The sequence below is a fragment of the Pelophylax lessonae genome (assembly GCF_965119305.1).
Source record: "Pelophylax lessonae genome assembly, chromosome: 1".
NCBI classification, from domain to species: Eukaryota; Metazoa; Chordata; class Amphibia; order Anura; family Ranidae; genus Pelophylax; species Pelophylax lessonae.
The window spans coordinates 855,679,830-855,693,257 of record NC_138768.1 but is presented as its reverse complement, the minus strand read 5'-3'; the positions used below and the strand labels follow the sequence as shown (position 1 = coordinate 855,693,257).

At 49.0% G+C, this 13,428-nt stretch overlaps 1 protein-coding gene across 1 annotated transcript in view; it reads left to right on the top strand.

Annotated features, from left to right (window-relative positions):
• Positions 1–11,159: 11,159 nt before the first annotated feature.
• The window catches only part of SFXN5 (sideroflexin 5), a gene marked incomplete at its 5' end in the record, with an annotated part of 451,990 nt that continues 449,721 nt past the window's right edge, over positions 11,160–13,428 (top strand). The window contains one exon of the mRNA XM_082264426.1: positions 11,160–11,279. Within this exon, the coding sequence (XP_082120552.1) occupies positions 11,160–11,279 (120 nt within the window). The remainder of the gene's footprint in view (positions 11,280–13,428) is intronic.

Here is a 13,428-nt window from a genome sequence, read left to right as displayed (position 1 = left end):
TCCGATTTTGACATGCGATTTGACACGTCACCTTCAACAAGGGCCAGAAGCTTAGCTGGTGGGAAGAACAAGGAAGGACCTTCTCACCCCTAAGAGCCCATTCACATTAGCGCGACTTGTCAGGTGACTTGTCAGCCTGACAAGTCGCGGTATGTCGCCGTCCATTGATTAGCACAGGACCCGTTCTAATAGGAGCGACACAAGTCGCTCCGACTTAGAAAAAGGGTCCTGTACTACTTTGGGGCGACCTCGGAGCGACTTGCATAGACTTCCATTATGTGAAGTCTCTGCAAGTCGCGCCAAAGTCGCAGTGTACAACGGTGCACGCGACTTCACAGGTTGCCCCCCAAAGTCGTGTTGCGCTAGTCTGAATGGGCTCTTAACAATCACAATTTGTTAAACAAAATGCCCCTTTGAGAATTATCACCAAATAGGCGGTACAGTGGGAAGAAAAGTGTTCAACGACCACTGGCACATTCTAACTAGATTGGAGAAGCTAAAGGAAATTGTGGGACCCAAACCCTTAATGGTGGCCAGACGATCAACAAACCTGAGTGAAGACATGCTAATACATTCAGAGTTTCAAAAGAAAACCAGAAGAAACTGGCTAACTGACCTCCCCGCTCTTAAAGGAATGTATGCATGTGGTCATTGTAACATGTAGTTATGTTGATAAAACTAATGTTTTCTCTGATTCAAGTGGTGTAAATAACTACGAGATTAGACAGTTTATAAACTGTGCTACTACCAGGACTCTATATATTATTGAATGTCCGTGTAAAAAGTTATACGTAGGGAAGACTAAACGCCAGCTGAGAGTGAGATTTGGGAAACATCTAAAAAGTATTAGACTCAGGGAGGAAACTCCCCTGGGCATACACTTTGCAGAAAGCTATGAAGGCAACCCCAAGGGACTTATAATATATGGTTTCCTGGCCCTCCAATTGCCCCCCAGGAGATTTCGTTAAGGTACTATTGAAGAAAGAAAAGTTATGGATTTTCAGGCTCAATACTCTTACCCCTAGAGGGTTAAATATGGAGATGAGCCTGAAGGTATTTTTGGAACCGTGATTTCTGATGGCCCTCCCTGTTCTCTTCCCCTTATGAGTGTGTACTGACTATTCGAGTGCTATTATTACTGACTCTGTACCCTCCCTTTCAGTCCCTTGATCAGTGGCGGCTGGTGATCCACGGGACGGGGGGGCTTCAGACGGACCACACCATACCCCCCCCCCTACGTCCTGTGGATGACCAGCCCACACACCCTACCCTACTACCTTAGGTTCTTGTTATCGCCCAGTTTTTAAGAAAAGTCCCAATAGTCCCCCCCCTCCGGTCGCCGGCTTACTCACCGAAGGGCAGGCAGGCAGCAGCGGCAGCATCTTCTCTTCAGTCCCCTGCAGCGGCAGCAGCTTCTTTTCTCTCTCCTCGGCGGCGGCAACTCCTTTCCATTCCCCTCGGCGGCGGCAGCTTCTCTTCAGCGGCGGTGGCTTCTCTTCAATCCCCTGCGTCTCCTCGAGTCCTCCTCGTCCTTGGCCAATGGCAGGGCTTGGCCTTTTGGCCAATCGGGAAACAGGTCTCAGGACCCGCTTCCTGATTGGCCAGGAGGAGGATCCGTGTGACAATAGTGAACTCTGCGCCCCGAGCCCACCCTTTTCTGAAGCCTTTTAGAGCCTCTGGCTCTAATCACGTGCTTCAGAAAAAAAAATCCCCATTGAACTCCATGCGTCCAGCGCCCCTGCATGTAGATTAGGGGGCCAGACACATGGATGGGGGGGCGGCGCCCCTGCACCTCTAATGGACGGGCCACCCCTGCCCCCGAGGCTGATCCCCTCTGAGTATATATAGGTGTTTCCTCGATTTTGTCTCCAACTCTGGTTCTAGATTATGTCTGTCCCCTCCATAAATGCCATTCTCCTTGCTGAATTTCAAATTTGAATTGCTATGATGAAAATGATCATTTCAAATATGTTATAAGACATTGTGATTGTTAGCGATTAAATTTCCAGTTTTCTAGATGTAAAAACAGTTCAAGGTCTTCACCACAAGATGCCACTATTCGACGTTGTTTCTATTTTCAATTGGAAACAGGTGCGGCTTTTCCCACTATAAAAAATAGGAAGTGAACAACGGTGGTAACGTCCTGATGAAGCATACGTATGTATGCGAAACGCGTTGACGTAATCAGCGCGAACGGACCCTGCGCTTCACACTGCGTTCCACACCAACAACTTCTGGACACCAGGCTATCGTATCTATGGCTGAGAATGAACCCCAACACTGGCAACTGACCCTCTGTAATCTGAGCGTATCTCCCTTCATGATGGACTCATGGATAAAACTAAACAGGGAATTGTCTTTAGTGAGTAGAGCAGTCGGGCTCGCAAGATGGGTGAATCGCCCCATGAGTTCCTTGATTCCACACGCCTACTCTGTGGTACCCCACGTTGTCCAAGAATTGATTTCCTGTGATTAACAGAGTTTGTCCATTCTTTTGAAACCTAGCTGAGGATTCAAGTCGGATGTGGGGTGTCTATTCACTTTCAAGTATTAAAGGTCCCTTTGAGTCTGGTGAGAGGACTGTTTTGACTGTGGAAACCATGAGATATTCACTGCCTGTTTGTGGCTCTATCCATTGATGTTTAAGCCATAATCTCCCTACATACCAGCTAATTTGAACTGCCATCTTCTGGACTGTTGCTCCTGCCTTAGCTGTAGTGGCGACTTCATCTCAACCTGCATGTGACTGTGTTCATGGCAATACCGATCCATGTGTTTCACACATTGGAAAGCACTTTCTGGATTCTCCCAATTAGCCTTGAATAATATTTTTTCATATGCATAATGTGAATTTTGAATGGAATGTATGTGTGTGTATCAGAGGTCCATTTTATGTGCTTGTCTAGACAAGGTTGTTCTGTGTTGTCCACTGGATGTCTGGGATGTTTTTTACCACGATTTTTTGTATAATACACTTTATGGCAATTTTTCAATGCATTTTTGCATTTTACATCGTTGAAGGTCCTCATTTACAACTTTTCCACAGAGTATCCTCTACGGAGAGATCTCTATTACTGCTTTCTTATCTGTGAAATCCCCTCTGAAATGCCGGCTTAGGGTCCTTTCACACGAGCGATCAGATCCAATCCGCCTGTCAGTTTTTTTAGGCGGATCTGATCGGATCCCCCATGCATCCCTATGGGGCATCGGATGTCAGCGGAGACATGTCCCTGCAGGATAATGGCATAATGTGCAAGTATGCATCACATACTAGCACATTATGAAATATTTACCTTAGAAAGATGTCCCCACACGGTCGCCCAGAGTCGTCCAGTGATTCAGACAAAGCTTTATTGCTCGGAGCTCCAAAACGTTTATCGGTAGTTTGGACTCTTCTACCATCCAGGTTCCCTGGGCACAGAGCTTCCCCAGCACCCCGCCCCCGCCTGACAGGCTGGCGTCCGTGGTTACCACTGTCCAAAACAATGGAAGGAAGGACTTGCATAGTGCTGGAGACTGAATCCACCACAACAGAGCAGGCTTTGTGTTGTGGCTCAAATGAATCAAAGAGTCCAAGGACTTTGGATCCTTGTTCCATTTGACAAGAATCTCCTTTTGCAAAGGTCTTGTATGGAACTGAGCAAATGGAACCGCCTCGAAGGTTGATACCATCAGACCCAAAGCGCACATGCAAGTCCGCAGTGAAGACAGATTGTTTGCCAAATGCCGAATCACCCCCTGCATTTTTTGAAGCTTGTCCAGGGAAAGAAGGACCCTCTTTAAAGCGGAATCCATAGTCAGGCCCAGATAATCCAGTCTCAAGGAAGGTATCAGGGTGGATTTATTGAAATTGATGGTCTACCCAAACTTCTGCAGGGTTTTGACAGTGATTGTCAGGTCGCCCATCAGGGCTGAATGGGAGTCCGCTCTCAACAGGAGATTGTCTAGGTACCCCAGTACCACAATCCCCTGTTGGCGCAGCAATGCCAACACTGGTGCCAGCACCTTGGTAAACACCCTGGGAGCGAGGCGAGACCAAAGGGTAATGCCACAAATTGATAATTCTCTTCTGCTACCGCAAAGCGAAGAAACCGCTGGTGCCCAGCGTAAATAGGTATGATTAGATATGCGTCCCTGATATCTATGGAGGCTAAAAAGTCTCCCTGGTGCAGTGACGCCACTACCGTTCGAATGGATTCCACTCCGAAACTTCTGCACCTGCACAAAGTGGTTCAGGGCCTTGAGAGGATTGGACGCACCTTGCCCTCCTTTCTGGGCACGGTCAACAGGCTTGAATAAAACCATTGAAAGCGTTCCTGAGAAGGAACCAGTACCATCACTCCTTGCGAAAGGAAATCGTGTACCGCCCCTTAACCGGTCTGGAGATAGGTGAAGATTGGACGGGAAGAACCTGTCCGACGGTCGAAATCGGAATTCGACCTTGTACCCTGATCGGATCAGTTTGTAAACCCATTTGTCCTGAATCAAGGAGGTCCATGGTTCCGGAAAGAAGCAAAGACATCCCCCTACCCCAGAAGTGGGTGAGGGCGCCCCTTCATGCAGAGGAAGATTTATCAGCCGATCCGGACTGGCCGGACTTCGATTTTCCCAACCATGGCTACTTGGAACCCCAAAGACGCTCATGAGCAGTAAAGGAAGGTCCGCGTCTAGGCCGTGGCGCCTTGCCCTTAGAGGATTGAGGAAGAAGAGTACTCTTACCCCCGGTGAGACCTTTGATCAAATCATCCAGAGGATCCAAACAACCTCTCCCCTGTGAAGGGCAGATCAGTCAAGGCCTTTTTGAAAGCCTGGTCAGCAGACAAGCTTTTTAGCCACACCATGCTCTTAATAGCAATCCCCACTGCCGACACCCTGGCTACTAGCGGAGCCGCATCCAGGGATGTATCACACATGAACACCAGGGCTTGAGCCAGCTGGTCCATTAGATCCAGCACTGCAGGGGGGAGCCGTTCAGCTTCCAAGTTTTAAGTCACTTTACCCATTCAGTAACCGTCTGACACCAGAATGTTCACAAAAGTAGTTTTCAATATGGAACCCGCTATCACGTATAGATAGCGGGACAGAGAATCCACCCATCTATCCACGGGGTCCACAAAAGTCAGTGATTCCTCCACCGGAACCACAGTAGACTTATTCAGCCTGGAAACTGGGTGATCCACCTTCGGTGGCACAGTCCACCTAGTGGATATTGCATCCGTAAAAGTGTAATGGCGTTTAAAACGCTTAGGCACCACCAGCATGTGCTTGATGAGCCACCATTGTTCATCCACAATGTTATGAAACATTTCAGGACAAAGGAACACCTTGCCCGATTTATGGGATTTGCGAGAGCCAAAAGACACCTGCGTACTCAACGCTGTAGATTTATTAGCCATTTTTAAAGTTTCCCACACTGAAACTATAAGGGCTTCCACCAAGGCACGTTCCCACACGGCGGCTGATGAGGACAGGTCCTCTTCGCCGTCAGAATGCAAAGACACGGACCCTGCAGGGTGGAGTACGTCTGTGGCGGCCATATCTGCCTCAGAGTCTGAAGACACTGCCGATGGAGGCGAAGGCAGAGGGCGTTTGTGGCTGGCAACACTTGTAATTACAAAATCTACCACATCAAACTTTGTAAAAATGCTGTGAGATCAGTCTGTGACTTTGACCCAGAAGGGTCCACACCCGCACCTAAGGGGTCTTGTAGGTGAATTTTTATCCTGGGACTCCATTTTACACTGGTAAAAAAGGTGCAGTGTCCCTTTAACCACTTAAGCCCCGGAGGATTTGGCTGCTAAAAGACCAGGGGGTTTTTTGCGATTTTTTACTGCGTGACTTTAATGGACAATTGCGAGGTCGTGCGACGCTGTACCTAAACGAATTTGACATCCTTTTTTTCCCATAAACAGAGCTTTCTTTTGGTGGTATTTGATCACCTGTGCGATTTTTTGATCATGCGCTATAAACAAAAAAAGAGCGTAAATTTTGCAAAAATAACAATATTTTTCACATTTTATATGAAATTCCCCCCAAAAAAAATGTAAAAATCTAAATTTTTTAACATTTTCGGCCAATTTGTATTATGCTACATATGTTTGGTAAAAAAAATCGCAAAAAGCGTATTTTGATTGGTTTGCGCAAAAGTTATCGCGTTTACTAACAAAGGGAAAGATTTCTGTCATTTTTGGTGTTTTTGGCAGCGATCTGCGTTTTTTTTTTTTTTTGGTACTGCGACATTGCGGCGGACAGATCGGACCCTTGACTGACATTTTTGACACTTTTGGGGTTACCAGTGACATTACTACAGTAATCAGTGATATATATATGCACTGTTACTGCAAAAATGACACTGGCAGGGAAGGGGTTAACTGTATTGGAGAGGGAGGGGTTAAGTGTGTCCTAGGGGCGTGATTCTAACTGTGATGGGACATGGCTATTGGTGTAAAAACAAAGATCAACGGTCCTACATAGTAGAACCGTCTGATCTTCATTTTTACACCAGGGAGAATGACAGGCGGCTTGTTTACATTAGCTGCTCCGCCTTTCTCCCTTCACCGGAGCGATCGTAGTGTGACCGGCGGACATCGGGTCCGCCGGTCACACGCACTGACTTGTCAGTGAACGAGCCGCGGCGGGCGCGTGCCCGCCCGCAATTGGCTCTCAAGTCTGTGACAGGCGAGTGACGTACCGATACGTCACTCTGCCTGGCCGGGGCTGACCGCCGCAGTATATAGTCGTGCGGCGGTCGGCAACCGGTTAAGAGACGCCAAATCGCGATCTCACCGATATTATTGCGGACCACCAAACCCCAGGCTAGTACAATCTAACAGCAGAGTGTATAAGGAAATCCCAAAGGGGACCCCAGAAAACGTTACCGAACCACTCAGGAGACTGCCAGCACGGTCTGTGAAAACGAAAGTGAAACTAATCTGCACAGGAAAAGGAAGGAACAGCTGGTGTCTTTGCTAGAATTTAAGTGCCATGAGGCTCACCTGTCCAGCGATCGTGAACCACAGGAAAATGGCCGCCCCATGCATTCCTATAGGGAACTAACAGAAAAAGGCTGCCCATGCAATACAATGGGAAAAAAGAACACATGGATCCACAGCAAAATGGCAGCCCCCATGGTGCGCCATGCGGTCTCCAGGACCCCCAAAAGGGGTCCCTGAACAGTAGGCATTGGAGGGTCCCTAGGAAGGGACCCCACCAGGACCAGTCACCCCCATCGAGAAAACACCACAGCGGCTGCAATATTTCCACCCCCCAAAGTAGGAACCTGCACAGGGTTAGGAGTGGTTTGGGCCTAGTCCTCCCCGAGAGGCCAGGGGAACTGAGGGAGTCCCTAGGGTCTGACTATTTCAGGGAGAGGGCCCACGTCCGCCCCGAGACGCTAGAGGTTTTGGGGGGACAATTACTCCCCATACCAGATGGACGCCACTCCGAAACAGACCACCTCCCACATGGGATGGGGGTGCTGTCAGCCAGGGGGTAGCCAGGTCGACCGCGTCCCAGTGAGACGGTCCACTCACAGGTTCGTCCCCATCCATCACTGTCGTGGCAAGGCCTAGTACTGGACTATAACCTGCTCACACTCGCTGGCCAGGCTGGGAGACCTTAAGGATCTAGATTATCCAGTGCGAAACAACAGCTGGCTGTTGTAGTTCTCCAGGAACTAACTAGGTAAAACAAAAAATCATAAAATAACAAAATTTCCCTATTAACAGTTAGGTCCTTATTCATAAACTAGGCAGAAACAAACTGCAGGCTGAAGCAAGGTGTGTGGGGTTATGCCTGCAGGGACAGCCCCATAGGCGTGGTAAAGTGGTTTTTCCTGCCTAGTGCCTATTCCTGATTGGAGGAGCATAACCCAATGCTCTAAAGAAGATGGAGCTGCGTCTGTCGATGAACGATAGAGAAATAATGGTGGCCACACAAAATATTGAAATTTTGGGCCCAATTTGGACATTGTCACTTAGGGGTGTACTCACTTTTGTTTCCAGCGGTTTAGACATTAACCATTTCAGCTCCGGAAAGGTTTTACCCGCCTTAATGACCAGGCCTTTTTTTGCAATTCGGCACTGTGTTATTTTAGAAAAAATTGCGCGGTCGTGCGACACTATAACCAAATACAATGGATGTCCTTTTTTCCCCCCACAAATAGAGCTTTCTTTTGGTGGTATTTGATCACCTCTGATGTTTTTAGATTTTGCACTATAAACAAAAAAAGAGCTACAATTTCGAAAAAAAAAAAAAAAAAAAAACACTGATCAGCGATTTTTAGTGGGACTGCAACATTGCGGCAGTAAGATCGGACCCCTAACTGACATTTTTTACACTTTTTTGGGGACCAGTTACATTACTACAAGAATCAGTGCTAAATAATATGCACTGTCACTGTATAAATGACACTGGCAGGGAAGGGGATAACATGGGGGTGGCTAAAGGGGTTAATGTATGCCTGTTGGTGCTTACTCACTGTGTGTGTGTGTGGGGGGGGCTCTTTGACAGGCACACAGAGATCGGTGATTCAGCTTAGCTGGATCTCCTGATCTCTCTCTGCCTGTGTGATAGAAGACACACCTGCTTTGTTTATGTAGCACTGCCCCCTAGGGAGCTGCTGAGAATTGCACCTTCTGGATTCCCCTGGGTTACCCTTAGCTACTGATAGCAGACAAATAGCATTTTTTAGTTCTTGGCTCAGACAATAAACAGTCCAGGGGATTTGTTTATTTGTGTTTTATTTTGGAACTTGGATGTGAGAAGGGATGAGTGGGATACTCCAAATTGAACTACGCACAATTCCCGAGGACAAATATCTGCAGTGTATGCAGCAAGGCCGCTGCTGCACCTTGACACTGAAGTGAAGACAAAGAATATGAACTCTTGTTTAGGTTGCTCTTCAGGGTCTAACATGGCACCCCCTTTTTCACTTGCTGTGTGTGCTGACCTCCTGTCCACTGGAGTGGTCCCCCTTCCTGGGCAGACCCCTGGCAAGCTTCCCAGTACTCACAGACACTGTTTTTCCCTGGGTTGCTCTGCCTCCAACTCCACTAGTCAGCTTTCCTGGACCTCCTGGCTCAGCACCATACTTCTGGTCTAAAAGGCTGACCTCCTATGACATAGGCGTGCGCCCAGGCACCCTAATCACCCTCGTGCCCGCCATGGCCGCCGCTGAGTCTGCTCTGTGGGCTGCGGCTCTCCTCTGCCCCTGGGCTGGCTCACTTGGTGCCGGCGCCGCTCAGCTCCAGACTGAATCCGAGCCGGCGCCGCCCACTGTGGAGAGTGGTGGGGGAGAGAGGTGTGCGGTGCGGAGGCCAGAGAGGGACTGTCTGGTCTGGGGCTGGGGGAGGGACTGCCTGTGCAGCGGCCGCCCAGAGCAAGCAGCGCGGGAGAAAACCAGGCTGGGGGCACACTGGTCACTCTGCATTAATGGGGGCACACTGGTCACTCTGCATTAATGGGGGCACACTGGTCACTCTGCATTAATGGGGGCACACTGGTCACTCTGCATTGAAGGGGGCACACTGGTCACTCTGCATTGAAGGGGGTACACTGGTCACTCTGCATTGATGGGGGCACACTGGTCACTCTGCATTGAAGGGGGCACGCTGGTCACTCTGCATTGAAGGGGGCACGCTGGTCACTCTGCATTGAAGGGGGCACGCTGGTCACTCTGCATTGATGGGGGCACTCTGGTCACTTTGCATTGTTGGGGGTACACTGGTCACTCTGCATTGATGGGGGCACACTGGTCACTCTGCATTGAAGGGGGCACACTGGTCACTCTGCATTGATGGGGGCACGCTGGTCACTCTGCATTGATGGGGGCACGCTGGTCACTCTGCATTGAAGGGGGTACACTGGTCACTCTGCATTGAAGGGGGCACACTGATCACTCTGCATTGAAGGGGGCACGCTGGTCACTCTGCATTGAAGGGGGTACACTGGTCACTCTGCATTGAAGGGGGTACACTGGTCACTCTGCATTGAAGGGGGCACGCTGGTCACTCTTCATTGATGGGGGCACGCTGGTCACTCTACATTGATGGGGGCACGATGGTCACTCTGCATTGAAGGGGGCACACTGATCACTCTGCATTGATGGGGGGCACGCTGGTCACTCTGCATTGATGGGGGCACGCTGGTCACTCTGCATTGAAGGGGGCACACTGATCACTCTGCATTGATGGGGGGCACGCTGGTCACTCTTCATTGATGGGGGCACGCTGGTCACTCTACATTGATGGGGGCACACTGGTCACTCTGCATTGAAGGGGGCACGCTGGTCACTCTACATTGATGGGGGCACACTGGTCACTCTGCATTGAAGGGGGCACACTGATGACTCTGCATTGAAGGGGGCACACTGATCACTCTGCATTGATGGGGGGCACGCTGGTCACTCTGCATTGAAGGGGGCACGCTGGTATATCTGTGGTGGGCGGTTGTGTGTGTTGAGTTATTTTGAGGGGACAGCAAATTTACACTGTTATACAAGCTGTACACTCACTACTTTACATTGTAGCAAAGTGTCATTTCTTCAGTATTGTCACATGAAAAGGTATAATATAATATTTACAAAAATGTGAGGGGTGTACTCACTTTTGTGAGACACTGTATATCCTAATGGGCGTTCTACGTATTTCTAGCACAAGAATGTTGATTTTAGCTAGTATGTGAGAAACCAGAAGAGCTGGGCTGATGGTAATTGGTTAAATCTCTGTGGTATTATTTTCAATAGTGACAGGTTCCCTTTAAAGAAAGTTGAATGGTTGCTAATGGCAACAGCTGCAGTCCAGTTCCCCGGATGTGAAGGGGACAACCAGGAACAGCTAGCACAGCCCTGCTTCCCTCATAGAAAACTCCCACAATTCTCCGCGTATCCACAGACATAGGAGGCGGAAACCTGTCGGCAGCGACCAATCACACCTAAGAAGAGGCGGAGAGGGGCGTAGCCAGGTTGCCATCTATTGCACTGAGGGAGGCGTGTGCGGATACACAGCGGCGGCGCAGGCTGAGGCAGTGGGCGTGGCCAGTCACCTAGCAGCGGGCAGTAGTGGAGGAGGGAGGAACCTGTCAGACAGCAGCAGAGGAGGGGGCGGGGCCTGTCCCCTCAGTAGTAGTAAGCAGCGGCGGAGGTATCGGCAGCCAAGGGGATGAGTGCAGGAGGAGCCTCCTCGCCAGGACTACAACTCCCGGCAACCCCCGCTGCGAGGACGGCCAGGGACATGGCGGACGATCCTCCGTTCGTGCTGGGGAGGCCTCGCTTCGAGCAGGTGAGTGACCTGGGGGGCGCCGCTCTCACTTCAGGGACGGGGGCGCGCGCCTGTGTTGTGCCGGCCGGCTCCGCCCCCGCGTCTCATTTTTTCCTCTCATTGGCTGGGTGGGGTGGCAGTCATAGGGTGGGCGGAAACACGGTGGGCAAAGGACGGGTGAGGATTGGAGGGCTGAGACTGGTGTGGGCGGGGTTTGCTGAAGGGGGCGTGGAAATGTCACTGACTGCTATAGAGGTGTATATACAGAGGAGCTCTGTGTCCTATAGAGGTGTATATACATCCTACAGAGGAGATCTGTGTCCTATAGAGGTGTATATACATCCTACAGAGGAGATCTGTGTCCTATAGAGGTGTATATACATCCTACAGAGGAGATCTGTGTCCTATAGAGGTGTATATACACCCTACAGAGGAGGACTGTGTCCTATAGAGGTGTATATACACCCTACAGAGGAGATCTGTGTCCTATAGAGGTGTATATACACCCTACAGAGGAGATCTGTGTCCTATAGAGGTGTATATACACCCTACAGAGGAGGACTGTGTCCTATAGAGGTGTATATACACCCTACAGAGGAGATCTGTGTCCTATAGAGGTGTATATACACCCTACAGAGGAGGACTGTGTCCTATAGAGGTGTATATACACCCTACAGAGGAGGACTGTGTCCTATAGAGGTGTATATACACCCTACAGAGGAGATCTGTGTCCTATAGAGGTGTATATACACCCTACAGAGGAGATCTGTGTCCTATAGAGGTGTATATACACCCTACAGAGGAGGACTGTGTCCTATAGAGGTGTATATACACCCTACAGAGGAGGACTGTGTCCTATAGAGGTGTATATACACCCTACAGAGGAGATCTGTGTCCTATAGAGGTGTATATACACCCTACAGAGGAGATCTGTGTCCTATAGAGGTGTATATACACCCTACAGAGGAGATCTGTGTCCTATAGAGGTGTATATACACCCTACAGAGGAGATCTGTGTCCTATAGAGGTGTATATACACCCTACAGAGGAGATCTGTGTCCTATAGAGGTGTATATACACCCTACAGAGGAGATCTGTGTCCTATAGAGGTGTATATACAGAGGGGTCTGTGTCCTATAGAGGTGTATATACATCCTACAGAGGAGCTCTGTGTCCTATAGAGGTTTATATACATCCTACAGAGGAGATCTGTGTCCTATAGAGGTGTATATACACCCTACAGAGGAGATCTGTGTCCTATAGGTGTATATACATCCTACAGAGGACATCTGTGTCCTATAGAGGTGTATATACATCCTACAGAGGACATCTGTGTCCTATAGAGGTGTATATACATCCTACAGAGGAGATCTGTGTCCTATAGAGGTGTATATACACCCTACAGAGGAGATCTGTGTCCTATAGAGGTGTATATACACCCTACAGAGGAGGACTGTGTCCTATAGAGGTGTATATACACCCTACAGAGGAGATCTGTGTCCTATAGAGGTGTATATACACCCTACAGAGGAGATCTGTGTCCTATAGAGGTGTATATACACCCTACAGAGGAGATCTGTGTCTTATAGAGGTGTATATACACCCTACAGAGGAGTCTGTGTCCTATAGAGGTGTATATACACCCTACAGAGGAGACCTGTGTCCTATAGAGGTGTATATACACCCTACAGAGGAGATCTGTGTCCTATAGGGGTGTATAGAAAGGAATCGCCCCCTTTAAAATAATCGCATTTCGTTGTTTTGCAGCCTGAAATGAAGACAGACACAGTTTTTGTTTTATCCAGCTGTATTTATTCGGTGCAACTTAGAACAACCAAGTGAAAGATGGAACCAAAATGTAAAAAATAAAGTAAAACCAATTCAAGAACAGAATCATGGAGTTGAAAAAGGATCACCCCCCCCCCCCCCAACAAATGACTTGTAAATGTAACCAGGTGTAGCTAATCACATTCTCAACGGCACACCAAGCCATTCACCTGTGATCAGCTGTGGTGATTATGATTGGCTCAGCATGAAAAGAGCTTTTCTGGAGCATTTTAGTCCCTGACTACTGAAGCAAACGACCATGGGTGGGAAGGCGCTGTCACCGGGATCTCCGGGGTTACGTTGTGGACAGGCACAAGTCAGGAGATGGATACAAAGGCTTTAT